Source organism: Acinonyx jubatus, chromosome E1, assembly GCF_027475565.1.
Source record: "Acinonyx jubatus isolate Ajub_Pintada_27869175 chromosome E1, VMU_Ajub_asm_v1.0, whole genome shotgun sequence".
NCBI classification, from domain to species: Eukaryota; Metazoa; Chordata; class Mammalia; order Carnivora; family Felidae; genus Acinonyx; species Acinonyx jubatus.
In genome coordinates, this window is record NC_069397.1 from 3,098,171 (window position 1) to 3,122,956 (window position 24,786).

A 24,786-nucleotide genomic window follows, 5' to 3' on the forward strand; every position below is an offset into this window, starting at 1 on the left:
CTGAGAAAGAGGGTGAGAGAGGAGGGGAAGAGACAGAGAACCCCAAGTAGGGTCCACGCTGTCAGCACAGAGCCCGATGTGGGGCTTGAACTCATGAACCGTGAGATCATGACCTGAGCCGCAATCAAGAGTCGGATGCTCAACCGACTGAGCGGCCCGGGCGCCCCTGGCAGGGGATCATTTCTGAAAAGGGGTTTCCCCTCAACTTCTAAAACACGCTGTGGAATTACTCTCTAACACACGGAGACCAAACGCTGGGTGTGGTAACAGGACTTCTGGGGGGAGTTTCCAGGGACCTCGGTGACCAGCGATCCCTAGGCGTGGACACCGACGGTGGTTCACGAGTGCTTCTTGCTGCCCTGACACGAGCCGTGGACTCCCGGCTCTTTCAGCCTCCTGTGCCACACCCGCAAGGAGACTACGTGTCCCCGTCTCGGGGTTTTCGTTGGCGCCCAGCCCCGGACGCTCTGCCGAGCGCACAGCCCGCGGTAACGGCCCCGTGCGGGGGGCGGACCTGGCCAGCGCGCCCTGCAGCTCCTCCTCCTTCTTGGCCAGCTGGACCTTGAGCTCGTCGATCTGCGCCTGCAGCTCCGCGATCTGGTCCTGCAGGTCGGTGGTCTCTCCGTCGAGTTTTCTCTTGGCCTTTTCCAGTTCCTGACGGGTCTTTTCTTCCTTCTTTAAGCGTTCTGAAAGGCAAGGGCCAAGAAGCTCTTTAACCGACAAGTGACAGGCCACATGAACGAATTCGAGAGAGAAACCGACCCGAGCTGAAAATACGCCATTTCACTGAGAAGCGGCCACCGCCTTGACCCCACCGTGTCTACAGCTCAGTCGTCAGAAACCCACAGAGATCAAGCTGCAGGCGAGAGCGGTCGGTGGGAGGATGGTATTTTCAGGAAGAAACTGGGTGGATTCTGTCACTTCGTGGGAAGGGAGCCCACAGCCATCGCTGGGCCCAGGTTTGCAGAGGGGCTCAGCAGAGGCGAGGGCAGTGTGCCCGGAGCCCCATCCCCCTTCCCTGGGAGTTCCTGGCAGGACCCAGGACTACAGGTCCTGGGGCACGGAGGCAGAGGACAGAGTGGGGGCAGGTGTCACAGTCCCGCGATGATTCTTCAACTACGCCGGCGCTCCCTCCCTTCCCAGGACTGTCCTCCAGCAGAGCCAGTGTGTGGGAAGGTGGAGCCTGGGCATCACGGGCTGATCACATGGCCGAGACAGAGCAGGCACGTGTGCTCTGTGCTCCCCTGAGCGGAAGAGCCACGCGCTGGCAAAAAGGGTTTATGAAAATCTCTCCCGCTGCCATCCTCTCTCGTCTGTGCTAAGCAACAGCGAGACGACAAAACCTGAGATAGGTTTTGAAAAACCCTCCCGTTTTCTCCCTACTGCGAAAGCAGTGCGCTGGGAGAGCACAGTCGCGGCCACGCAGGTGCTGTAGGGACACGTGACAGCCGGGCGTTGAGCGCCGTGCGCTGCTCTGATACAGACGCAGGGTCGAGCCGCTGACACGGCAGATGCGTGGATGCCTCCCCAGCTTCCACCCTCTTTCCCGGGTTCTTGTGTAGAAAGCCAGGGTCCGCTCTGTAGACACCCTGGGATTTCCCAACACAGCTTCTGCCGTCTCCGTGCGATGCGATTCCCCTCAGCGGGTTCTCTGTCCCCAACACTTTCCGTGGCAGTAGCCATCAGTCTCTTTGTGAAGTGAACCCTATACACCCTCACGCAGCTGTCAGATTAAACACAAAGTCCACTGGCTTCTACGACTCAAACTTAGAGCCCCGCTGCGTCCATCAAGGGGGCAAGGCGTTTCACCGTGGGATCTAACTTCATAAAATCAAAGTTTAGGTTAGCGCTACCCCATCACAAATACTTGGAGACTAGGCAGCAGATGATAACTCAAAATACGCCCATGTAATTGAATCCAGACTGATTAATAATCGGCACGCCCATTTTCCATTACCACATGTTCTGATTTAAGTAAAATCTAAACACTCACAAGCCCAGTCCCACGTTTCTCTGATGCCAAATACTAACCTTCTAAATCTGAGATCATGACTTCTTGCTTATTTCTGATTTTGGCCAAATTTTTGGCCTTTTCTTCCTCTTCAGCCAGCTGAGAGGAGCACTCCGCGATGCGATCCTCTAAGAGTTTCTTTTCCTGAGTAGAAAGTCACCGCTTCAGCGAAGGCACGCACAACCACGCGTGGGGCGTGGTGTCACTCAGGAAACGGGCTTGTGGCACCACGTCCCCCCGTGGCTCCGATCGCTCCCGAGAGGTGGGAGGTTCACTCGTGTAGGCCCCCCCTGCACCCCCCCCCCCCGAGTCCCGCAGCCCACACGGAGTGCAGCTGTGCGTGCGCGGGCAGGACCTGGTCATCAAGGAGGGACCGATGCACACAGAACGTGAAGGATCAGGAGGCTACTTGGTCCCAAGGTCTAAAAAACTAAAGACTTTCTACCTTTACAAATCTATAGAAGTTGAGTGTTAGAAAAAGTAAGTAAATGAACCTGAACTCTTGAGAATTTCTTGAAGGAAGCCCCTTTCAGCGAGTCTGTCAACATACGGATTTCCCACATTCTAAAATCCACTTTAAAAAAGTTTTTTTAATGTTTATGTATTTTTGAGAGAGTGAGTGAGATAGAGCACGAGCAGGGGAGGTGCAGAGAAAGAGGGAGACACAGAATCCGAAGCAGGCTCCAGGCTCTGAGCGGTCAGCACAGAGCCCGACATGGGGCTTGAACCCACGAACCATGAGATCATGACCTGAGCTGAAGCCAGACGCTCAACCGACTGAGCCACCCAGGCGCCCCTCAAAAATCCACTTTTTAAGGAGGCTCCACGCCCAACATGGGGCTTGAACTCACGATGTCAGGCTCTACCCACTGGGCCAGCCAGGCACCCCCAAAATCAGCTCAGAAGCAGTCTCTTACTTTGATAAATTTGGAGTTTTGGTCCTCGAGAAGCAGGATCTCCTCCTCCATCTTCTTGGTCTTCGCCTCTGCCGTCACCTTCTCCAGCTGGAGTTTCTGGCGAGCCCCTTCCTCCTCGTCCAGCTGCTCCTCCAAGTCCTTGGGAAGCAGAGCACACAGTCAGCTGCCCCCCGCTCTCCACAGGACGCCACCACGCGCCCCTCCACCAAGGCGCAGGGAAGTGAAACGCTGAGGTGTGGTGAAACGCCGAACGGCAGGGGTGTTTTTACAGACGTGAAGCACAGGGAAGAGAAGCAGACGTTTGCACCCACTGCAGGCTGCAGCCCAGCCCAGGTCTATCCTTCTGGAAGCCAATGTGGCAGAGGACAGCAAGCTCCGAAAACCAGCATTCCTTTCACACCAGCAATTTCGGGACATAGCCACAGGTGCGATGTACGTAAAAAGGTCATTTATAGTATCGAAGGACGATGAACGTGCCACAAAATCTCTTGCTGAGTAGAGGGTGTATTTGTGAAGGGGAACAACATGGGAATTAAAATTCGTATTTGAGAGGGGTGGTCTCGGCTCAAGCCTGCCTCACCGTGTGAGCCCATCCCCAAGTGGGGTGGGATTCTGGCGTGCGCAGTTTTCTAAGGTAAGACACAGTTCCGTGTCCTGCCCTGCCTCATCGTATGTAGTACTCATGTACGTTACGGACCAGGGCGGTCTGTTTACAAAACCTATCGTGGTTGACTCGGGAATGAAACCCATGCAAGAGACGGTCATTTTCTCGTGGAAAACTTCAAACACAGCGGCAGAACGAGCCGGAAGGGCGCACCCGTCAGCCCAGCTTTGACAAGCGCCGGACTCACGGCCAGTGTCCTCTCCTCTCTACCTCCGTGGTCCCCCTTCGCCTCTTGGGTTATTTTGCAGCAAATCCCAAACCTCATGTGTTACTGTAAAACCTTCAGGCTGTACCTCTAAAAGATAAAGACTGCTTAAAAATACATTTTTGGGGCGCCTGGGTGGCTCAATCTGTTAAGCGTCTGACTCTTGATCTCGGGTCAGGTCACGATCTCGCAGTTTGTGGGTTCCAGCCCCACGCTGGACTCTGCACTGACAGCATGGACCCTGCTTGGGATCCTCTCTCTCTCAAAATAAATAAACTTAAAAAAAAAATACATTTGTTTATTTGAACTGGAATCCAAATAAGGTTCACACACTGTGACTCCAAAGCCTCTAGAGACTCCTTGTTCTCTAGGCTCCCGTGTATCTCTGCCTCCCTTCCTTGCCATTTATTTGTTTTTGAAACAGAACAGGTCATTTGTCATACGGTTTCTTTCCCACAGTCTGGTTTTGGTCAGGTGCATCCCTGTACCGCACGGTCCTAAATTCACAAAAGCAATGAACAGAGCAGTACATTCAGTATAATTTCAACTATATCTGTATATCTGGTTAGAAATACAGGCAAGCAGAAAAAATGTCAGTAATGGGGGTGATGGGAGGGAGGAGACCAGAGGTGCTGTGTTCCCTAGGTTTTCTACAATAAGCATTTATTGATACCGTAATTAGGAAATTCATCTTAAAATCAAACCAAAAACAGCTCCAGTTGTTTGGTTGAAAAAGGTACACATCAGAAGTCCCTCAAAGGCTCACAGGTCGGAAAGGAACAGAGGAGGGACCGACGAGGTTGAGTTTTCCCAGGGGCCATGCGGGGACCGCAGGACCTCTGATATTCTGACTTCTGGATAGGATTTCCTCAGATGGAGGAAAATGGGGAAAAAAAAGAAAACAAAAAACAGAAAATAAAACCTATTACCATCAATATTTTTAGAATGTGTTTGAATGAACTTACATGTCACAAAATGAGATAATAAATTCAGAGAACAGTGCCAAAACCCGAGAAGCCCCAAAGGAATCTAGAAGGGAAGGGGAGGATAGGAAGTACAGAACAAGCAAAATACAACACTAACTCTGCTCCCCCAGGACAGATCTGTTTTTCTGCACACGCTGAAGAAACACAGGCATTTCACATGAGGGTGTTAACAGCTGGAGCGTACAAAACCAGGCCTGGGGACACTGCGGGGGAGGGACTCTGGGCACCCTTCCCCCACACGAATACACGTTATTTCTCAAACGAGCACATGCTCTTAAAAAGAAAGTCCCAACTATGGGTAACAGTACCACCAAGGAGAGCTCACTATTGTCGGCAGAAACTCTAGGTCTCTGTCTGGTCCCACATAAAATCACGCGTATAAACTCGTAAGTCGCAGAAACGTATTTGGACGTCGATCTTCCCGCACACACTCCTTAGCAATGCACTAGGGATCCCCGTGACAATAAACCTCTTTTTACCTGTAACTGCACGGAACTGCCGTGGCCTAACACTCCTGACTGGTACATAACCAGCTGGCTTGCATCGATTTACGCTTAGAATAAAGTCCCAGAACTGGACTTGCTGAATGAGAGCGCACTTTTTACAGGTCTCGTGATCTTCTGCTAACCTATCAGGAGGCACCGGGAAGCTGAGTGCCTTGAAGGATGGAAAGTGTCCAGATGAGTTACTGCACGCGGTCTTTGCCAAGGAAATAACGTGAGATCTTCTGCGGTTTTGAGAATCGTCTGAATTGTCTGAGCTTTGCCAAGGTAAGCTATCAGGGGAGAGAAAATTCAAGAAGAGACCTGGACAAAAGTCTGGTGCTGGACCCACGAAGCAATGGTGGCTGAGACACAGACACCGTGACACTCAAGAACATATTCGGGAGGCTGGGTGTGGGAGACAAGGAGAAAAAGAGAAGGGAGTGTCCTAGGCCGTGGGCAGAGTTAGCACTGTCTGAACCGTGTATTTGCACTACGCGGGAGGACAGCCTGTGTCTCCGTAACATGGCAACTCCTGGGAAGCGCTAAGTGTTTTATTCTGATTCCTGGCCGCCTCCTGTGTTGGAGCTGAGCCCTTCTTATGAACCAAACTCCCGAACACAGGCCTATCTAGTGAACGGAGCAAGCAGTGCCATCATTAGTGACAACACAAAGGACAAACGGGGTCCCCTACAAAGTGTTCAGGCCCTGCGATGCTCCTACTCTGAATCACTCTGCACGCTGGAAGACGCCCGAAGACAGTCTGTTATGTGTGTGCTTTTAGTGCTGGACGTCTTAATTTTTTTAAGTTTATTTATTTTGAGAGAGAGAGACAGAGAGAGAGAGAGAGAGAGGGAACGCGCTACGTGCGAGCGAGCAGGGGAGGAGCAGAGAGAGAATCCCAAGCAGGCTCCATACTGTCAGTGCAGAGCCCGATGGAGGGCTCGAACTCACAAACTGTGAGATCACAACCTGAGCTGAGACCAAGAGTTGGACACTTAACCGACTGAGCCACCGGGCGCTCCCATCGCCGGCCATCTTTGAAGGGCAGGACCTGGAACGTGGACTCCTGTCGCCCACAGGAGTTTGCCCAACGCAAACCCACAGCTTCCATTTGTTTCTTCGGCAGGGCCGCTCGGAAAACCCAACCCGGTTCTGGACAGAGACCATCCTACGTACCTGAATGTGTGCTTGCATCTTCTTCTTTTCGTTCTGGAGGATTTGGTTTCTTTCTTCTTCTTCTTCAACCCTGGATTCCAGGTCGTGGAGGATCTCCTCCAGCTCCTGCTTCTTAGCGGCGAGCCTCGCCCTCATCTCTTCCGCTTCCGCAAAGAGCTCTGTCTCCGCCTGCAGCTGCTCCGCCAGGATGTTCTTCTCCTCCAGAAGCTGCAACCACAACCGAGCGTCAGTGCGGTCGCTGCCCCCCGCCTCCCCCCACCGCAGACGGTCACTCGGATTTCAGCGGCCGTGCTCATCACCGTAGAAATGGAAGCTTAGATATCTGTAACGTCGCTGGCAAAACTTTCCAATATTCTTTACGGCAAAGTGAGCTAGAGAACGTTTCCGCTGGTTTCTGTCGTCTCAGGTCATCCTGAACAACACTAAGTTCACGCGACTTTAGGAGCTCCTGTTCTTCCATTAAGGTAACTGACAGAGGCGGAGGGAAAATCTTATTCGAGTGTGTTCAGGGGGCCAGCTACGGCTGTCTGGGATCAAGGGATACCCCTGGCCTTCATCCTTAGTCTCTCAGGCCCTGAACCCGGTCGTCTACACACGCTTCCCGAGCCCCTGCCTGGTCTGTGAAGCATCCCCACCGGCGAAGGACGCTAACGCAGGACTCGGGTGGCCCGGCGTGGTCTCGTCTTTACTTTCGAGGCCCTCGGGAGCCATCCCAGGCAGGGGACACGGTGGGAGTCCCACGGGCAGCAGGTGTCAGGAACATGTGCCTGGCGGCAAATGGGACACCTACGTGTCCAAGAAGGGCCGAGGCAAAACCGCGTGAGGGGAGGCGGACTGCGGTTTACGTGAACCCAACTGTGGCGGGTGCGGCCGCCGGCAGGTGGGTCCCCGTGAGCGGCACCCGGGCCCACCTGCTGGTGCTTGCGTTCCATCTCCTCCAGCTCGCCCTCCACCTTCGTCTGCTTCTCCTTCACCTTCAGCAGCTCCTCGTCCTTGGCCTGAAGCTCCTCCTCCTGGCGGGTCACTTGGAGGAGCGGCTTCACCTGTGACGGGATCAAATCGCACGTCACCCTGTGCCCGGGCGGGGACCATGGCCTCGTCCAGGCTCCCCCTCCCCCCACACCGCGAAGCCCACCTTGGTGAAGACGCGCCACCACTGCCAGTGACGGAGCTTCAGGTAGGCGGCGCAGTTCCGCTGCAGGACCTTCAGGGCGCTCAGCTGCTGCTGCTTCTTGGCGAAGGCCCTGGACAACCGGGAGGACGGTTAGTGCGCAGAGAAAACGCGTCCTGATGGCGGCCGGCCACTTTCTTCGCAGACGCTGCCCCAAGCGTGCCTCGTCCTCCGCCGTGTGCCCGTGTCCGCACGTTTCCGGGCACGAAGAAACCCCCTCCTCCCCGGGTTTCTCACGCTCCCCTGGCTGGTGCACCCGATCGCTAACTACTTCCTCTTCCAACCTGGCACGGACACGGCATCGTCCCCTTCCAGCCTCATCTTGCCCGCCCTTCCTCCGCCCTGCAGCATCCCGGAGCCGGAAGGACCCGCAGACGGTCGAGCTGATGCCTCTTGTTCTCAGACAGACAGACGTTCATCGGCCAGGCCCCGTCCCTCCAGGACACGCAGACACCTCTCGAGCCCCAGTCTCCTCGTTACCAAGTCTGGGCTTTCCCACTACCCTGTGCTGCCTTCAGTGGCCGATGATCCCAGACCCACTTACTGGTCATCCTTTGCAGTATGTTCAGTTTCTCCCTCGCCTTCAGGATCGGAGCCCCCTTTCTGAAGCCCCAACCCCCCCTCTGGCCTAAACAAACCCCAACCCCCAACCCAGGTCACTGTGCTGCCCCTCCTCCTAGTAGGTGACTTATCTTTCTACTGACAATGACACTTTCGGGACCCACAGGCTCCTCAGGCCCTACCCTGCGCCCCCTGTGGCCCAGCACTCTGGCTCCGCCCCCATCACCTCCTGAACTGTCGAAGGGCTTCCTGGGCTCTGAGCCTCTCCCTCAGGCAGGTCTGTATGGCTTTGTCTGCTGCACGCCCCTACGGACCACCCACTATGGAAAACTAGGTCACCAGGGTGACCTCGTGGCCTCCTTCACCTTGTCGCAGCCCCAGGCTGGCTGCACCCTGTCCACAAACGCAGCCCCCTTCCCAACCAGGCTCGGCTCCTCGGGAGCAGAGAGCACGGCCCAGTTACTCCTGTGCTCCAGCATCCAACCCAGGGAGACATGTACTCAGGGCCCCTCAAAATATGTGCCGGGTGAACAAAAGAACCATCGGGCGCCCCTAGATCTGTGATCATTCCTCCGGCATCCTTTCCATAACTCTTTGTAAGACCGGCTACAGGGTTCTCCGGGGCAAGAGATGCACTTGAAGCGAACGGAAAAGACAGGAAGAAAAGTCTAGAATTATGCGTTCACTCCAGCAACGACCAGTATCCACTGGATTCACGCGGGACGGCCTCAAGACTAGACGGTCGCGGTTCAGGAGCACGGACGGCTCCTCTTCCCCCTTCTGCTGCCCTGCGGGTCCCATTCCCTCGCAGGACCCCGGAACTTCCGTGTCGCCAACTCGCCACTTAAATGTCCTCCGGCTGTGGCTGTATACCTGCCCTGAGTGTCGCTCCTACCAAATCTTCTTCCTTCTTATTCCTACCAGCTGAGCCAGTTCGGCCAAGCCTTAATTTTAATAGTTTCTGCTACAAAAACAACAGTTTCAAATGCAGTTTTTAGCACCGTATAACAGCATCTGCCTTCCCATTCTTGCAGGCTCCTTCAAGGCTGCCGTAAAAATCCCTCAACCTCCTTACTGAGGACCGTCACCCTGATGTCCCCGTGGCCTCTGGGAGAAGATGAGTCAAGAACACGCCGGCCACTCTGTCTGAATGAGGCAGCTGGCTCCCCTCACCCACCCCACCCGCCACTGCCTTCAGCTGAACCGGACTGTCTGCCGGGCGCACCGCGCTCTCTGCCGGGGGCTCCGGGACCCGCATCTGAAGTATGTCATCTGGTGTCCCGGTGTCAGGAGGCCGACGTGCCACAGCCCTGTTTCCTCCCTCTTTGTCCACCGGTGCCAGTGGCCTCTAGGGTGCTCCGGCTGCCAGCTCACGGGCTTCTGTCCACGTCTCTGTGTCTGACCTGTACTCACTGCTCTGCCTCTTTCCGAAGTCTAGTGTGGCTCTTTCGAAGGCCTAATTTTGGAGCTGCAAATGACAGGCACAGTGCCTTATGTAGCGGTCACACGCTCGTGTTAGCTGTTAGTCTTTAAGAGGACATCTCGGGCGCCTGGGTGGCTCAGCTGGTTAAGCGTCTGACTTCGGCCCAGGTCACGATCTCACGATTCGTGGGTTCCAGCCCCGTGTCGGGCTCTGTGCTGACAGCTCGGAGCCTGGAACTTGCTTCGGATTCTATGTCTCTCTCCCTCTCTCCCTCTCTGTCTCTCTCTGCCACTCCCCCACTTGTGCTCGGTCTCTTTCAAAAACTGAATAAACATTATAAAAAAAAAAAAAATCTTTGTTTCTGATTATGGATCTTGGTGATAATTTTGCAGGATTCAGAGTTCAGGGAGGAAGCGGCACGTGCTTGCACAATTTATATAGTTAACGTCCCGCGTTCCTGACAGCTGTAGGTTTCTGGCAGCCATTAGGAAGGCACCCGCCTGTGTCCGCTCCTGTTCTGTCAGGTGTCTTGTGCTGTGGCAGCTACGGTGACAGCGGTGTTTGCGGACCGGTGACACGCTGCAAGCGAGGACACGGAAAAACCAAGCCTTCTGTCCTTGCGCACCGTTGCCTGGGTGTGAATCGTTGAGGACGTCACGCATTCTCGGACTTTCCGAGCCGCCTCTTCTACTCGAGACTCTGTCACGTGTGGGCCAAGACTCACAGATCCCGCCTCCTCCTCACCGGGCTGAAATCCCTCAGGACAGCGTCGGGCGGCACGCTGCCCGTCGCCCGGAGCTGCCCTCCTGCCAGGCCGACGGGGAGCGTCGGGCTGCGGACCGAAGCCTCCGGAGCAGGCCCACCCTCCCCTCCGGGGCCCCGGGCTCCTACGGGAGGAGGTGAAGGAAGCACCATCACTGCGTCTGGCTCCACTCCAGTGCTAAGCAACCGGATCCGGATCCGGCAACCGGTCTGTCTCTGTCACCACCGCGGGCCGGGGACGGCCGTCTTCCACTCCAGGGTCTCCCACCACGGCGCTCCCGATTGCTCTCTGGCCCCAGCCTGTCCTGTTGTGGTAGCCGGGTGACCCTCAAGACCCAGGGTCTTCAGCTCACCCCTCAGCGTCCTCCCTGCTTCTCCTACCCTGCTTCCTTCACTTGCCAGGCTCCGGGCACGCCTTCTAGAACTGCTTCTGTGCTGCTCCTACTGGAAAGCTGTTGTCCTCCCAGCCTCCCTGACCAGGGCCAGCACCTTCCCCATCCTGTGGATCTCAGAGCCTCGGAGACACCCACGCCGAAGCAAGACCCCCAAGCCCTTTGTTTTCTGTCTTGGCCCGTTTCCTCACGGCCAAGGTGCCCTTGCATCTACAGCACAGAACAGCGCTCGGCACCCGCCCATGCTCTGCGAGTGTCGGATTCGCGATTATCCACTTACTTTCTGGCCAGGTAACCTCTGCAAACGGCCTGGAAGAAGATGATGATGTCGGTAATTTTTAAATCTCTTTCTTCCTCTAAGTGCGCCAAAACGCCAGCTCTGAAAAATATCTTGCTCTGTCCGATTCTGTACAAGTTTGGGTCCAATTCTAAAGCCCTGATCTGAAAGAGGGAAGAGTCCGTTCACAGCTTGTTACGGCACACACCGTATCGATAGTCTGCAAACCAGAGAGGTCGAGGGAAGCTTACCATTCGCTCACAAGCCTGTTTGCCGTCCATGAAACCCTTGGGAATAGCATTTGGAGTCAGGATCTCGTATCTGTAAGAAAAGCAGCCCAAAGATCTCCTGTTAACATCAATGGACATGTCTGCCTACGAACTCTGAGTTCCGGGGCGCCTGGGTGGCTCAGTCGGTTGAGCTTCCACCTTCCGCTCAGGTCATGATCTTGCAGTTCGTGGGTTCAAGCCCCCGTGTCGGGCTCTGTGCTGACAGCTCAGAGCCTGGAGCCTGCTTCGGATTCTGTGTCTCCTTCTTTCTCTACCCACCCATCCCACCCCACTCGCACTCTTTCTCTCTCTCTCTCTCTCAAGATAAACAAATACTAAAAAAAAGAAAAGGAAACTTTGAGTTCCGTTTCTCTAAGAGGCAAGAATCGTGTCAAAGTAACAATAAAGAAACGACCAGGGGGTAATCTGAGATTTTCTGCACATCTACCTTCTGTTTCTTGAAACAGGAGGCAAACTGAACAGAGGTTAATCCTCCAAGGACAAACACTAGGTTGAAGCAGCTGTGCCAGAGAAAAGTAAAAGCATAGTGTTTGAAAAAGTCTTTTTTCATGCCCCCTGCCCCCCAATGTGTTCTCAGGCCTAAAACACAAGACGACTCTGGCTCCCTGCGGGTGACTTGTAGGCATTTATTATGCAACAGAAAAGGTTGCAAGAGGAATACCCAGAGGGCTCTGCTTAGCGAGGACCAGGGTGACGTTCAACACAGCACTGGTCTGGGGGGACATACGTTCACTGGGCTGTACCTTCAAGATCTGTGCACTTTATGCAGATTATATTGCACTTTTATGCAATAAAAGTGAATTTTACCAAAAAGACGTTGCTTGTACCAAAGGACGAATCCTGGCTGTCTCCATCAGCTTTGTATTCTGGATGCCAGTTATGGCGCTTTCTTCTATCAACAGGAAGTGAAGTTCTACCCAGTGTTCATCATACAGCTGGGGCCACAGAAAGGTCTCCCCCAAACCCATAAAGGCTAGAATAGTTTCTCAGCTGGATTCCATCTGCAACGGCACCAGAAAGCGCCCTTCTTTGACCTGCAGACTTGTTGGTTATGGAACAGCCAAGGCTGCCGCAATCGAAACTCTGACTTCCAGCAGAAAGAGGAAAAAGCCAATGACCTAAGTCCACAATTTAACTATTTCTCACGTTTTCATTCGTTTCGACGGCATCCACTTCTGTTATCTCCTGCCTTTTGTTGCTTGTAATCCTTTTCTAATCTATCCTATTCCCTACCCTGTATTACCGATAAAAAGACTGTAAGTCTACACGTGCGTACCTGGTGGAAAAAATACACATACGTTTACACATAAACACACCTATGCAGATATAGTCATCGAAAGAAGATGGAAAGAAATACCCCAAAATGTTTTCAAGAGTCACTCCTGGGTGATTTTTATTTACCTTTTTAGTTCTCTTGTATTTTCAAGTTTTCCTAAAAGGAACATACGTTACTCGTTTATTTTTTTTATTCTATATATTTTTTTGAATGTTTATTTCTGAGAGAGAGACAGAGTGTGAGCAGGGGAGGGGCAGAGACAGAGGGAGACACAGACTCCGAAGCAGGCTCCAGGCTCTGAGCTGTCAGCATGGAGCCCGACGCAGGGCTTGAACCCATGAACCATGAGATCATGGCCTGAGTTAATGTCAGACGCTCAAGTGACTGAGCCACCCAGGCGCTCCTTACTCATATATTTTAAACACCCAGTTAAAAAGGAATGATGTGTACGTCTCGGGCAGAGCTATGTGTACAAGTGCAAGGTCAATCCCCAGCCTCAGATATTTCTCTCGCACGGCCAGGAACTAGCCTTCCGAGCACCCATGGCACCTGCCGGCACGTCAGCGCTACAGAGAAGGCACTCAACATTCTTGGGCAACAATAAAGGTAATGATGGATTATCCCTTTCCTGTATGAAAATAAAAGTGGAACTACACAAGAGACCGGGACACGTTTTTTGTGCTATCACTGTTCCAAAGCACATCAAGATGCGCCGTGATACGTCCTGGGAAAAAGGTATTGCCGTACCTCTGTCTGAATTCCTGGAAAACTATCCGGTTGGGGAAGCCCTGGCGGCAGATCCGGATTCCCTCCAGGACTCCGTTGCAGCGAAGCTGGTCCAGCACCAGATGCGGATCCAGTTTTCCAGCCTAATCAAGCAAACGAGACGTTCACCCTTCCGTCTCCGTAACCTGACCCAGGGCGATTCTGAACCCCGGCCCATCTTCCACTTAACACGCACCCGCTTCTCGTGATTCGGGATGATGCAGCGGACAAAGTTGGGGTTGGTGTTTCGGAGTGTCGCCATCAGCTTGGTGAGGGACTCCTTGTAGAGCTGCCCCACGGTACGGAACATGCCCTTCTTGGTTTTGTAGGCAGAGCCAAAAGCGGTCTCCGTCATGCCAGTAACTTGATCCAGACCCACAATGCGGTCCACTGGTGAAGAGAAAAAAGAAGAGGAAAATGAGCCCGGCGACCTCTTTCGCGGGGCGAGAGAAGACACAGTGATAGTGCAGCAGCACAAGCTTTGTGGGGACAGATGAGGAGATGCCAGAGAGGTAAGGCAGTCAGCGTATTTAGACACCGCGCAAGCCGTGGAACTAACAGCCACACACTCCCATGGCAGGGAACTCAGTGCTCGGACAGCCCCGTACCACATCCCAGCAGATGCCTCCCGCTGCGCTGGCGTCAGGAATGCGCGGTCTGTGGGACATCTTGCCTGTCACACCCGCCACCGCTTGGGAAATGCGAGATCGCTGCTGGCATTATTGATACACAAGCTGATGCTGTGATGTGTCTACTGGGAAGCGGCTTATGAAGATGTACCCGGGCTCAGAGCACATCGGTGACGGTGGCGCCCAGGGTCGGGGACCAGAGTCCCGCTTCTCAGTCAAAATCACTGAAGTGGTTGGCTGGGTTACGTCAACCCGGGGGGTCAGGAGAGAGCGAGCTCCAGCTCTGTCCTCCAGGCACGAGCGTGCTTTTGAAAAGGGAGGAGAAGGCTGGGCGGGAAGCAGCCGGATAAGAAGCAGAGCCTCAGCTGAGGGCAGCGATGGTGAAACTTCCAGAAGGTTTGCTCTGGCGGCTGCAGCCGACAGGTCCCGGCACCCACGCGGACCTGACCCTTCCAAGCACAGCGTGGCTGCCAGAACTTCCGGCACGTGAAGTGCTCTCGTTTAAAGCAACTGTTAAGTAAGTCAGACGTGTTTCTGGACTGTCTTAAGAGCATGGACAACACCCACCGAGCCCCCCCGGAATGCCCTTTCGTTCCTGACGGCCCCTCCACTCCTGCTGGTTGCTCCCCAGACCTGGTGCTCAGGGAGGGGGCTTTGTGAGCAAGACCCCACTCGAGGCCCCGCGTCCAGTGAGGCTTTTACGGCCAGGACACCGTGACCCGGGAGGTAAGGTTCCTACCATGCAGGCCTTCAACCGCAGCTGGTGAAGGCCGGACAAAACCCGATTCGCCTGCAGCCCACGTGCGCACTGCCCTACGATGTCTTCAAAGCAGAGCCACCACACTCGGAGGCTGGGGTCAAAGCCATGCCCGCCTGTGCCCCAAAGTCTGTCCACCACCCCCTCTCTTTCCTGTGCCTCCAAGCTGTCCCTCCTCACTTGTTCCAGCGGAAAACGGTGCCCAGCCCCAGCCCAGCACGCGCCACGGAACCGTGAACTTCCTCTGACCCCGTTGTGTCCACCCACCTGTCTCCTCAGAGCCACACTTCTTTCTAGAGTAGTTCACACCGGCCACCCCTCACGTCGTGCTGTCCACCAACCGCCCGCTCCCTGGGCAGCGGGCTGGCTTCCGGCCCACCCGCCTCCCCCTGCCCGACGCTGCTCAGGCAACGACGGGCCAACCGCAAGCAGCGTCTACCTGCCCTTGACCTTGGTCCATCTGCCGGGGGCCATCACGGCGGCCTCTGACGGCCCTCTCCACCCCGGCTTCTCTGCACACCGCCTCCTCCGGGCCTCCACCTACCTCTACGGCCACTCCGGTCCCGCTGACTTCTCTTCTCGTCCCGAGTGCCATGGCACCCACTGGGGCCCAAACTCCACTCACCTCGGACACCCTTTCAGAACAAGGCGGTCTACAAATAGAGGCACACGCTGCTCCACCTGCTTTTCTCAAGGCACGCTCTCGTCCTGGGTGACCTCCCTTGCGACTTGAACTAGCTTTGCCTGACTACCCGGCACCAGTCACCAAACATGTGTCACTCCTCTCCACTCCAAAGTCACAGAGGTGCCTCTGCCTCCCACACGCTCTCGTTAACGCTGCATCCCTCATACCTAGCAGAAGTCTGGCCTGTCGCAGGCTTGACGCATAGGTTAGCGACTAGATGAAGCAAAGGTTAAGTACGTTTACAGTTACCACCAGTGAGAAAAGCATTGAAAAGAAAGAGCAAGGTGCTATAAGGGAGGCGGGTGGTTGGAGATCTCTCAGAAGCAATTCTATTTCATAGAATTCATGCCCGGAGGGTAAGAATGAGCCAGTGGAGAGCAGACGGTTCCAGGCAGTGGGAACAGCATGTGTGAGGGCCCAGGGGCAGCAGGTGTGAAAGAAGCTCGTCAAGGAAGCATTACGGGCAGAGAGACTTGGGGCGCCCCCCGCCGGTGGCCGCACACAGAAGGGGCTGGGGAGGGGTCACCAGAGGTGACGCGGTGCCCGTCCAGGTCCCGAGCGGGATGATGGCAGCTGAACCAGCGATTACAGAGGGGAGGGAGCGAGAAGGGAGACTCAAGACGTTCGGGTGGCAGAACTGACTTGCTCTAACCATCAAGCCGATGTGGAAAGTATGGCAGAGAGACCGGAAGAACAAGTCCTGGGACTTTGGCTTGAGCAGCCAAGGGGCTGACAGTGCCCCTGGAGGATGGGGAGAAGAGGTTTTTGTGAGTGGGGGCACAGGCTCCGAACCCCGTAACCCTGGGGCACCCGAGACAAGATGCCAGCGGACACCTGGCCATGGCGGTCTGCGCTAGACAGAGGGACATGGCAGCGGTTACGGGACCGGATGGGCCACCCCAGGGCGAATGCCCAGGACGAGGGCCTGGGGCCAAGAGGGGGAGAGAGGAAGAACCAGACAGGAAGATGAGAAGAAGCCAGAAGTGGGAGGGATCAAAATCCCACAGCGGAGCAGGTTCTTGGCCACGCCCTCCATCTACCCCCATCCCTCCTCCTGTGCCTCCCGTGCAGAAGGGACTGCCAGCTACCGAGGCCAGAGACCATGAGTCACCTCGACTGTCCTCACACCAGCCGCTCACCAAAACCGGTCAAGCCAAATGTGGACATGTCTTCCGCGTGTCCCCCCACTCCGTGGCTCAGTTTGGGCACCCGCGGCTCACCTGGATTCTGCAGTAACCTCCTGCCGGTTGCGGCCTCCCTCTGCCACCCCCCCCCCCACCCCCGGTGTTCCTCCCGCACTGGCCTGTGGTCCCAGGGTGGGGGTTAATGGGTGTTTCTGAAAGACCCTACTCAACAAGTTCCTTGTTCCTATACTTCAGACTGTTCCATTTCTCCTGCAGCTTGTAGGCCGTGGTCCAGATCCCTCAGCCCAGGAGTATAGCCAGTGACGCAGAACTCAGGCCCAAGTCAGAAACTCCTGCCACTCGCGAGCTGTGTGACCCGGACGGAGTCCACTCCCCTGACTGCTGCAAGTCTCGGCTGCCTCCCCTGTAGATGTGACCGACCTCAGAGAAGCAGGAGGTGCCTGGAGAACATTCCAGTGCTCAATGAAGGGGCCCCTGGCCCCCCCCCCCCCCCCCCCCCCCCCCCCGCTGAAGCTCCAACTACAGAACAGGTGCACCTCGTCAAAGACACAAGGCCCTCGGGTCCCTGCCCTTTCCTGTCTGCCCGGAAAACCGGCCCTCTTCCAGCCATCCTGGCAAACACCTCTTGGCGTTTAAAATCCTCACTCCTGGGGCGTCTGGGTGGCTCATTCGGTTAAGCGTCCGACTTGGGCTCAGGTCATGATCTTGTGAGTTCAAGCCTCACAAGCCTCATATCGGGCGCTGTGCTGTCAGCTCAGAACCTGGGGCCTGCTTCAGATCCCCTGTTCCCCTCTCTCTGTCCCACCTGCTCGTACTCTGGCTCTCTCTCAGAAACAAATAAAACGTTAAAAAAAGTAAGTCCTCACTTCTTCACCTAACTCCCTCTTCTTAGGTCCCGGTGTCCATCCTGCTTCCACACTCGGTGGGCCAACCCCTCCTCTAGGCTTCAGATCGTCTAGGCCAGATCCTGGGACAATGTTACCTCTATTCTGGGTCTCTTCCCAGGGTGCAGAGCGCCCCTGGGCACATCTCCCCAGCATGTGGCACACGTGCAGGACCCTCAGAGCCCCTGCCTGGTGTCTCTGGACCCTGTGACCACCAGCTCAGACGATTTCCTCTGCTCCCCCCCCACTCCGACCCGTGTTGGCCTGAAAACGGTGCCTGGCAACTGTGTAATAAACTATGTAGCAAACACCCCCTCAGTGATACAGTTACCCGCAAGGACGGGTCACGCCCACGACGAAAGAGGTGGCGAGCCAAGTGTGAACAATACTTTGCGGGGATTTGGCCGCACCGGTCCCGCCAATTCTTTGACCTGTAAGGGCAGCTGTTAAACACGATGTCATGCTGGTGTCTAAGCACGCAGTCCTGAGTGGGGGCTGCTTTTTAAACTAAAAACAAACAACATCATTTTCATGAACCTGAGTTTTCAAATTTGGTATTAGTAAAGGTAACCCAAAGCTAAACGTTCAGAATTTTTAAAATGTTGATGCTTTGGACTTTTCAGTTTGTCTGTCTTTTAATTCAAAAACTTAAACTGAGAGTCAGGTTTTAACTGAGCAAAATGATCTCGAGGGGACAAGAGACACTTGGGGAACTTCATTCAATGATCCGGGCCACACTAGTAACACAGGGTTTCACTCCCAAATCAAGGCCTAGAAAGACCTCTATTTAAAAAGACTACGTTCTCGTTGAAAACAGTAAAGGCAGGCACCAGAGAAAGGCAGAAAATGCACACACGAGCTTCTCAGCAACTTGAAACGAGGCCCGTTATGGCTGCTGATCCCTGCCACTGGCCTCGGTCCGCGGTGTCGGGAGAGCGTGGGGCCGCTCGCTGGTGGGCGTCTCACAGTATCTGGTCGTCCACGAGCCTGAAAGGACCTCGAACTATTTTACCCTAATGTTTAATTTGTTCGTCCATACAAACGTATGTGGCCAGTGAGAAGTCAGGGGGGCCCCGCAGCCCCACCGTCCGTGAGGGCACACTTAGAATCTGAAAGCACAAAAATGCAATTTATAATCATCGATCTCTTAAAACTGCCATCGACAGTTTTTTTTGAAAAGTAAGGACTGTACCATTTGGTGCCAGAATGCCTGACCCGCTCTTCCAGGGGATGATCTCAGGACACAAGAGGTCTACGAGATTCTCACATCCCTCGCATCTGCGTGGGCCAAAATACTGGTGCTACTAAATTTAACTTCTGTATTTGAGTCAGTTCTTTGGAAATGCACTTGCAGGAACCAAAACAGGGGGGAGGAACTTGTTTTAACGTTCACATCGGTAGCCAAACGATGAAATGAGAACTGTATCCAGTGTACCTACGAAAGGTGTCTGAGACCCAGCCCGTACCAGGCATGTGGCACGTTCCCAACACTCATTTGAACAAATCAAGACAATCCTACTCTAACGCGCACTAAAACGTTGCCGACAGTTAAGAGCAGACTCGGAAACAAATATCCAACAGCCGTGAATTCCCAGAAACAATCTTTAACATCGAAAGGGGTCTCCATGTATCTCCATTACGTGGTAACAACACATTAGTGCTGGTTCCGCTACTGGGTGGTGGAACCAATCTGTTCATTGTTCTAGAGTGTCTGGAAATTTTTAGAAAAATTCCAGAAGTCCAGAGGTGGACAGGGAGCATGCGATCCTTGGGTCTTCCTCCTCCAGGGGACTGCGGCTCACTGCCCCGGCAGGGCCTGGAGTGGTCTGGGCAGATGGGGACCCCCTCCTGTCTACAGCCTCTCCCACACACCTGCTCCCCTCTCACCTTGACGGGCTCGCTTGGGCACACAGTCCGCCTGCCCTCGGCTGGGCCCTGGTGCACGGTGAAGAAAGGGGACGTGCGTTAGGTAACTGCCGAGGACCTAGACATATACTGATTTTCCAGGTTTCGTAATTACAGCGGCAGCAACATGGGTGCGGCCAGATGCAGGCTCACAGACCCTCACACGTGACACTCGCGATAACCCCGGGAGAGCCAAGGGTCACCATCCCCACGTGACCTCGGGGAGTCCAGATACAGTGCAGGAAGGCGGCTTCTCCTAGAGCTCCCAGCTCTTGTGAGGACTCAAGACAAGGGGCGCCCTCAGGTCATGATCTCATGGTTGGTGGGTTTGAGCCCCGCATTGGGCTCTGTGCTGACAGTTTGGAGCCTGCTATGAATTCTCTTTCCGTCTCTCCCTGCCCCTCCCCTGCTTGCACTTTCTCTTTCTCTCCAAATAAATAAACTTAAAAAAAAAAAAAGACTCAAGATAAAAGCAAAACAAAACAGGACAAGACTATTCTGCACAACGAAACACCTCCCTCCACGATTTAACTCCGCACACGCACTGCGTCAGCCCCGACCCACAGGTCCTAAAACAGCACTAAACACAGAGATTATGACTGGTGGATAAAAGTTACAAGGAGATTAAACAACTACCGTCTACCAGTCACGATGCTCGCGTCTACATGGAACTTCCTGGACCGAAGCAAAACCCATTCAGCGTTTCTGAAGCCAGAACATCATCATCTCGGTTGGAGGCCTGGCTAAAGGAAAAGTTTCCCCCTCAGTTACGACAAGAAGGAAGGAAGATTTCGGTGGCTCTGAGAAGATGGAGGGAGACCCCCACGGGCCTGTGACGGACCCAAAGCCCTCCCGCAGTGCTGGCCAGCCTCCCCTGGGTGAGTCTGTCCAAGCCAATGGCGGCCACCGAGTTCAAGCGAGGCTTCTATGAAGACAGGACGGGGGGAGGGGGGCGTAGAGGGAAGGTCCTCTAGCAACAGTTAGAACTTGCTCCTTGCACTTCTCACGCTTCCTCTGGTGGAGCCCAGCCTTCCAGAGCTGTCAGTGGCCACCTGGTGCTCATGGTGGTCAAGACACGGAAGGCACAGAGCCGGGGTCACAGCCGGGGGGAGGAGCATGCACCGCCCTTTGGCAGACACACAGCCCGCTGTCCGCCCCCTGGGAGTCCAGACACGCTGCCTAGAACTTGAGGTTACAATCCCCCATAGCTGGCTCGTTGCTGGTGTATCTCACAAGGTCTAGACTGTCAAAGCAGATTTGGAAGAAAACTGTCCTCTGGATTACAGCAGAAACTCGTATGACCTCTCTATTCAGCCTCCGGGAACTCTGCTCCTCCTCTGATGCTTCTGGAAGCCCGTCTCTACCCCAGCCTCTCCCCTTTAACCCCAGAACCTGCATGGATTCTCCGTGCTGCTTCCCTAACACTCTGGGGCCCTGGGATGCGCACGTCCTCCCTAGCTATGTGTTCTCTTGCCATGAGGGTACGCGCTGCGTGTTAGCACGCCAGAGACACCTGGAAGCCTAGAAACTGCTGCATCCGCTCTTCTGAGAAGTCACTGGAAACACTAAAGCCCCACGTTTTCACTCAAAACCTCCTTGGGGTTGGAACCCGTAACACTTATCGGGGAGAAAGACGTTTTGCTGCAGAAACAACACGCACAGCTGCCGAGACCAGAGTTAGCCACGGTGCACGGACGGAAGGCCCTGTAGAGACAGGGAGAGATGGAGAACCCTGACCGTTGGTTCTGCCGACTAACCCAACTACGGGGAGGTGAACGAGCTCGCTCCCTGCCAGCGTGAGGTCACCTAGGGGTGGCTCTGTACGGGGCGCTGCTGGCACGGAAACGCACCTGGTCCGCACACCGTGAAGATCAGGGTCCCACAAGAAGATCATCTGTGCTGCCGGCGAGGGAAGACCCACCCCGTCCCCTTTCAGTCGCTCTCCCTACAACTTACTGACCGTGTGCGGAGCAGCACGGTCCCTGCTCTCAAAGAGCTCAGTCTGGAACTCTCTAAAGCGATCAAGAATCCAGAAGAGTTGGGGGGGAGGAATTTCAAGAGGGCCCTCGATGCTGGGGCAAAGTCCGAAAGATCAAGCACTAACCTTTCAGCCCGTTAGCTCAAAACTACCTCCCACTTCTGCCTCCCTCGCCCCATGTCTTGGACTCGGGCAGGACTCCCCGAGGCCAAAGGGGACTGCATCAGACAGTGTCTTCCTCTGGACTCTCCTGTGGAGGGTGCATTCTGGCTCGGGTACAGTCCGGCCCCCACCCCAGCACCCAGTGCTCCCCACACACTTCCTTCACTGGATGCGACCCAGAGCTGATGGTGTGGATCGTGACCTGGGAAAAGATGGGCATGCTCCTTGAACTGAGTTTTAAAAAACTTTGGACATGCATGCAGGTCTCAGCATTAACACGCTTCAAGAATCACTAAGGGAAACCGTGCGAGATGAATCTATCTTGGGATTTCACTACTTGACAATTTCACTGTGTGATCACCAGGCTGGGGATACTCTTTCCGGGCAGGGCTTTTGGAGGGCCTCCAGCCGTGGCTAGGCTGTATTTGAAACCAGGGCCGAGGGTTCAGACCACAAGGCTCAGCTGTCTGGAGCTCAATTTTGGGTTCCAGGTGCAAATTCGACCAAACACCGCACTCCATCCTGGTCTCAGTTGCGCCGTCGGGCCTTGTGGATGGTTCCACGGTCTCTAGTTCCAACAGAAAAGCCAGGCAACTATACGTGTACATAAATTCCAGACAGAAGGTATAATGATGCGACCAGCACGTGGGAGGAAGGTGTAATTATCTGTTCTCCGGAAGTTCGTGGCTTAGGAAGAGAAACAATCCCTTTCTGGAATCCCAGGTGCAGAGGTGGCTCCGAGACCGGGGAGACACTACTGGTTCCCAGCATTCCCTTGGAGGACTGTGTATCAAAACGGCACTACTGGAAAAGGTAGGGACATACCTTTTACTGTGCAGGGCTGGAAGGGCTACGCGTAAAGTCAGAAGCAATGTGTATGCGGTAGCAATTGTATCGTTTATGCACTCAAACAGCTGCCTCGAAGTATAATAAAAATGAGCATGAAATGAAAGGTTCATGCAGGTCTATGAGCAAAACAGAAACAGAAACCCAGAAACCAGCCCCACGCCCACGTCTACCCTGCCCTCCCCGCCCCCTGGCCGCCCCCCCCCCCCCCCCCGCCAGCACCCCCCCTCCCCCCCGAGAGTTCTTCCTGTGGGCTTAAAACCCTTCTGTTGAGAAGACCTACAGGCTTTATACATTCACCTGGTGGCTCATGAAGACCAGAAACACTGTCATAGAAAGAAGCTCTCTGAATATTCTGAATCTCTAAAGCAGAGAAACAGCAAAAACAGAACAGAAGAGCAGATACACAAATACTTCAGTTAGTGTGAGAGACATTTGACATCACAAGTCAACTTTGAAATCGGGCTACAACACGGCCCCTGTGACATTACTGCCCAGAGAATTTGCACTTCTGGACAAAGTTCTCTACTAAGCAATCTTCCAAACGTCCCCACGCCCGAGGGTCAGCATCAGATCGTATCAGCATTACGGGATTATGTAAACGCGGGATGAAATTTAAGAGGAATAAGGCAGTACTGGAATTGTTCATAAAATTATCTTGCAATTAGCAAATCGGGACGAGACTGCGGAAGTTCGAGCACTCTGCTAAGTGTACACGTTAAGTCCTTTTACGGTCAAAGATGCACACCGCTGCGTAATTTGACTTCCAATGCAGATTTTGGAAACATATTGGCTTCAAATACAAATTAGCAACAGTTACTAAGGAAAACAAAATTCAAGTTCTGTTGTAGCAAAACGTTAACAGAACTTCAAATCATAAGGTGATACTTCTGGATCATACCCATTACTCACGGAAAATACCCCAGGAGGCACATTTACATGAAAATGCAATCGTTAGCTTTTTAAATTTCTGGATACAAGCCCCAAGGAGTGGCAAGAAGTCGTGTGCAGCTGGTACAGAAATCCCGAAACATCTTTTAACAAAAAGGAGGGCGCTAGGAATCTCTAGGGCAGGGCTGCCGTCAGAAATCTTACACTGCTCCTGGTTTGGCCTTGAATGAACTCCATAAAACCCTAAAAGCCTATTTTAACCAAAATATTCTATACCCTAGGGATTGCGCCTTCACAGGCAAGCTCGACTCATACATCCTGCTTTCATGGTCGGCTGCTCATTGTCTGCTTTTGCATTAACGTGGCTACGAAAAGAGAAAAAACAAGGACTTGTTTTTTCCAGGGCTATTTTCTTTTCCTACAGAAAAGCTCCCCTCTCCCGAGATCCCTACACCCAGAGTGAGCACTGGTGAATTTTCTGCCCTAGAACCCCCGTCAAACGCTGTGCCTGGTGCTGACTTTTTGTACGAAACACACAAACCTCGGAACCGGACAAACACGGTTCCGCCGTCCTGCCTGACCTTCACCCGGAAGATCGGCTCCCCCTTCACCACCGACAGCGAGAGACTTCTGTGATCCCGTCGCTCAGATTAAAGTACATCGCCGTCCATCTAAGCCGATGGACAACAGGACTTATGCTAACAGTAGCATCATCAGGACACCAAACACATGGGATTATTCCAGAGCAGATGCTAGCACGGCCAAATCAAGCTTGGGGCACACCTGACCTTCCCGGGGGTTCCGAGCCACGGACCAAGTGCAGATGGACGGGGTTCGGGCCGGGGCCAGAAGAGTCTGCAAGGCTGCTGGCGTTTCTGGAATTAAATACCCTAACTTCTCCATGGACAGAGAACACAGAGGCAGGTAAGGACCCTCCAGACACGGTCCTACCTGTCGGACACACCATCTGGGCTACGGAACACGCATGGATGCCTGCAGTCCAGGCCCTGCCAGATCTTACCCTCCTAACACCGCTGACCCACAACTGCCCGACGCTCCCCCACCTGGGGACGGCAGGGCGCAGAGCTAAAGGAGAAAGATGGATGGAGGAAGCCCAGGGAGGAAGCTGGAGCCAAGACAGAGGCTCGCGCATCCTGTTACCGCATCTGTGTGTCTCCTGACTCTCCCACGAGGTCACAAGCTCTGGGGGAAAGGACACGTCCCTCATCGTCTCCACACGGACCTCACGGACGACCATGGTAAGCATGTGGTGGGAGGGAGTCCTGTATGAATGGGCCAGGTGTTTCCCACGATAGCATTTCTGGTTAAGAAATTAAATAATGGGGCGCCTGGATGGTTCAGTATGTTGAGCATTCAACTTGGCTTTGGCTCAGGTCATGATCCTAGGGTTGTGGGATCGAGCTCTGCACTGGGCTCTGCACTGACAGTGGAGCCTGCTTGGGATATTCTCTCTCCGCCCTTCCCCACTCATTCTCAGTGTCTCAAAAAATAATAATAAAAAAGAAAAAAATTTAAAAAAATA

General features: G+C 54.2%; 2 protein-coding genes across 10 annotated transcripts in view; one reads left to right on the forward strand and one right to left on the reverse strand.

Moving 5' to 3' along the window:
* Nucleotides 1-9,819, forward strand: part of NDEL1 (nudE neurodevelopment protein 1 like 1) — a 90,809-nt gene extending 80,990 nt beyond the window's left edge. For 2 of the 3 annotated variants that reach the window (XM_027047711.2, XM_027047708.2), the window contains one exon: nucleotides 9,211-9,819. In XM_027047711.2, the coding sequence (XP_026903512.1) occupies nucleotides 9,211-9,709 (499 nt within the window). In that variant the 3' untranslated portion in view covers nucleotides 9,710-9,819. The remainder of the gene's footprint in view (nucleotides 1-9,210) is intronic. The other variant, XM_027047707.2, reaches the window with a different exon arrangement.
* Nucleotides 1-24,786, reverse strand: part of MYH10 (myosin heavy chain 10) — a 130,746-nt gene that overhangs the window by 26,689 nt on the left and 79,271 nt on the right. For 4 of the 7 annotated variants that reach the window (XM_027047670.2, XM_027047669.2, XM_027047671.2 and 1 more), the window contains 11 exons: nucleotides 22,653-22,715; nucleotides 13,558-13,751; nucleotides 13,344-13,465; nucleotides 11,282-11,351; nucleotides 11,034-11,194; nucleotides 7,580-7,688; nucleotides 7,356-7,487; nucleotides 6,445-6,651; nucleotides 2,929-3,066; nucleotides 2,032-2,155; nucleotides 515-686 (listed from right to left, as the gene is read on the reverse strand). In XM_027047670.2, coding sequence (XP_026903471.1) covers nucleotides 515-686; nucleotides 2,032-2,155; nucleotides 2,929-3,066; nucleotides 6,445-6,651; nucleotides 7,356-7,487; nucleotides 7,580-7,688; nucleotides 11,034-11,194; nucleotides 11,282-11,351; nucleotides 13,344-13,465; nucleotides 13,558-13,751; nucleotides 22,653-22,715 — 1,492 coding nt within the window. The remainder of the gene's footprint in view (nucleotides 1-514; nucleotides 687-2,031; nucleotides 2,156-2,928; nucleotides 3,067-6,444; nucleotides 6,652-7,355; nucleotides 7,488-7,579; nucleotides 7,689-11,033; nucleotides 11,195-11,281; nucleotides 11,352-13,343; nucleotides 13,466-13,557; nucleotides 13,752-22,652; nucleotides 22,716-24,786) is intronic. The other 3 variants (XM_027047673.2, XM_027047672.2, XM_027047675.2) reach the window with 1 other exon arrangement.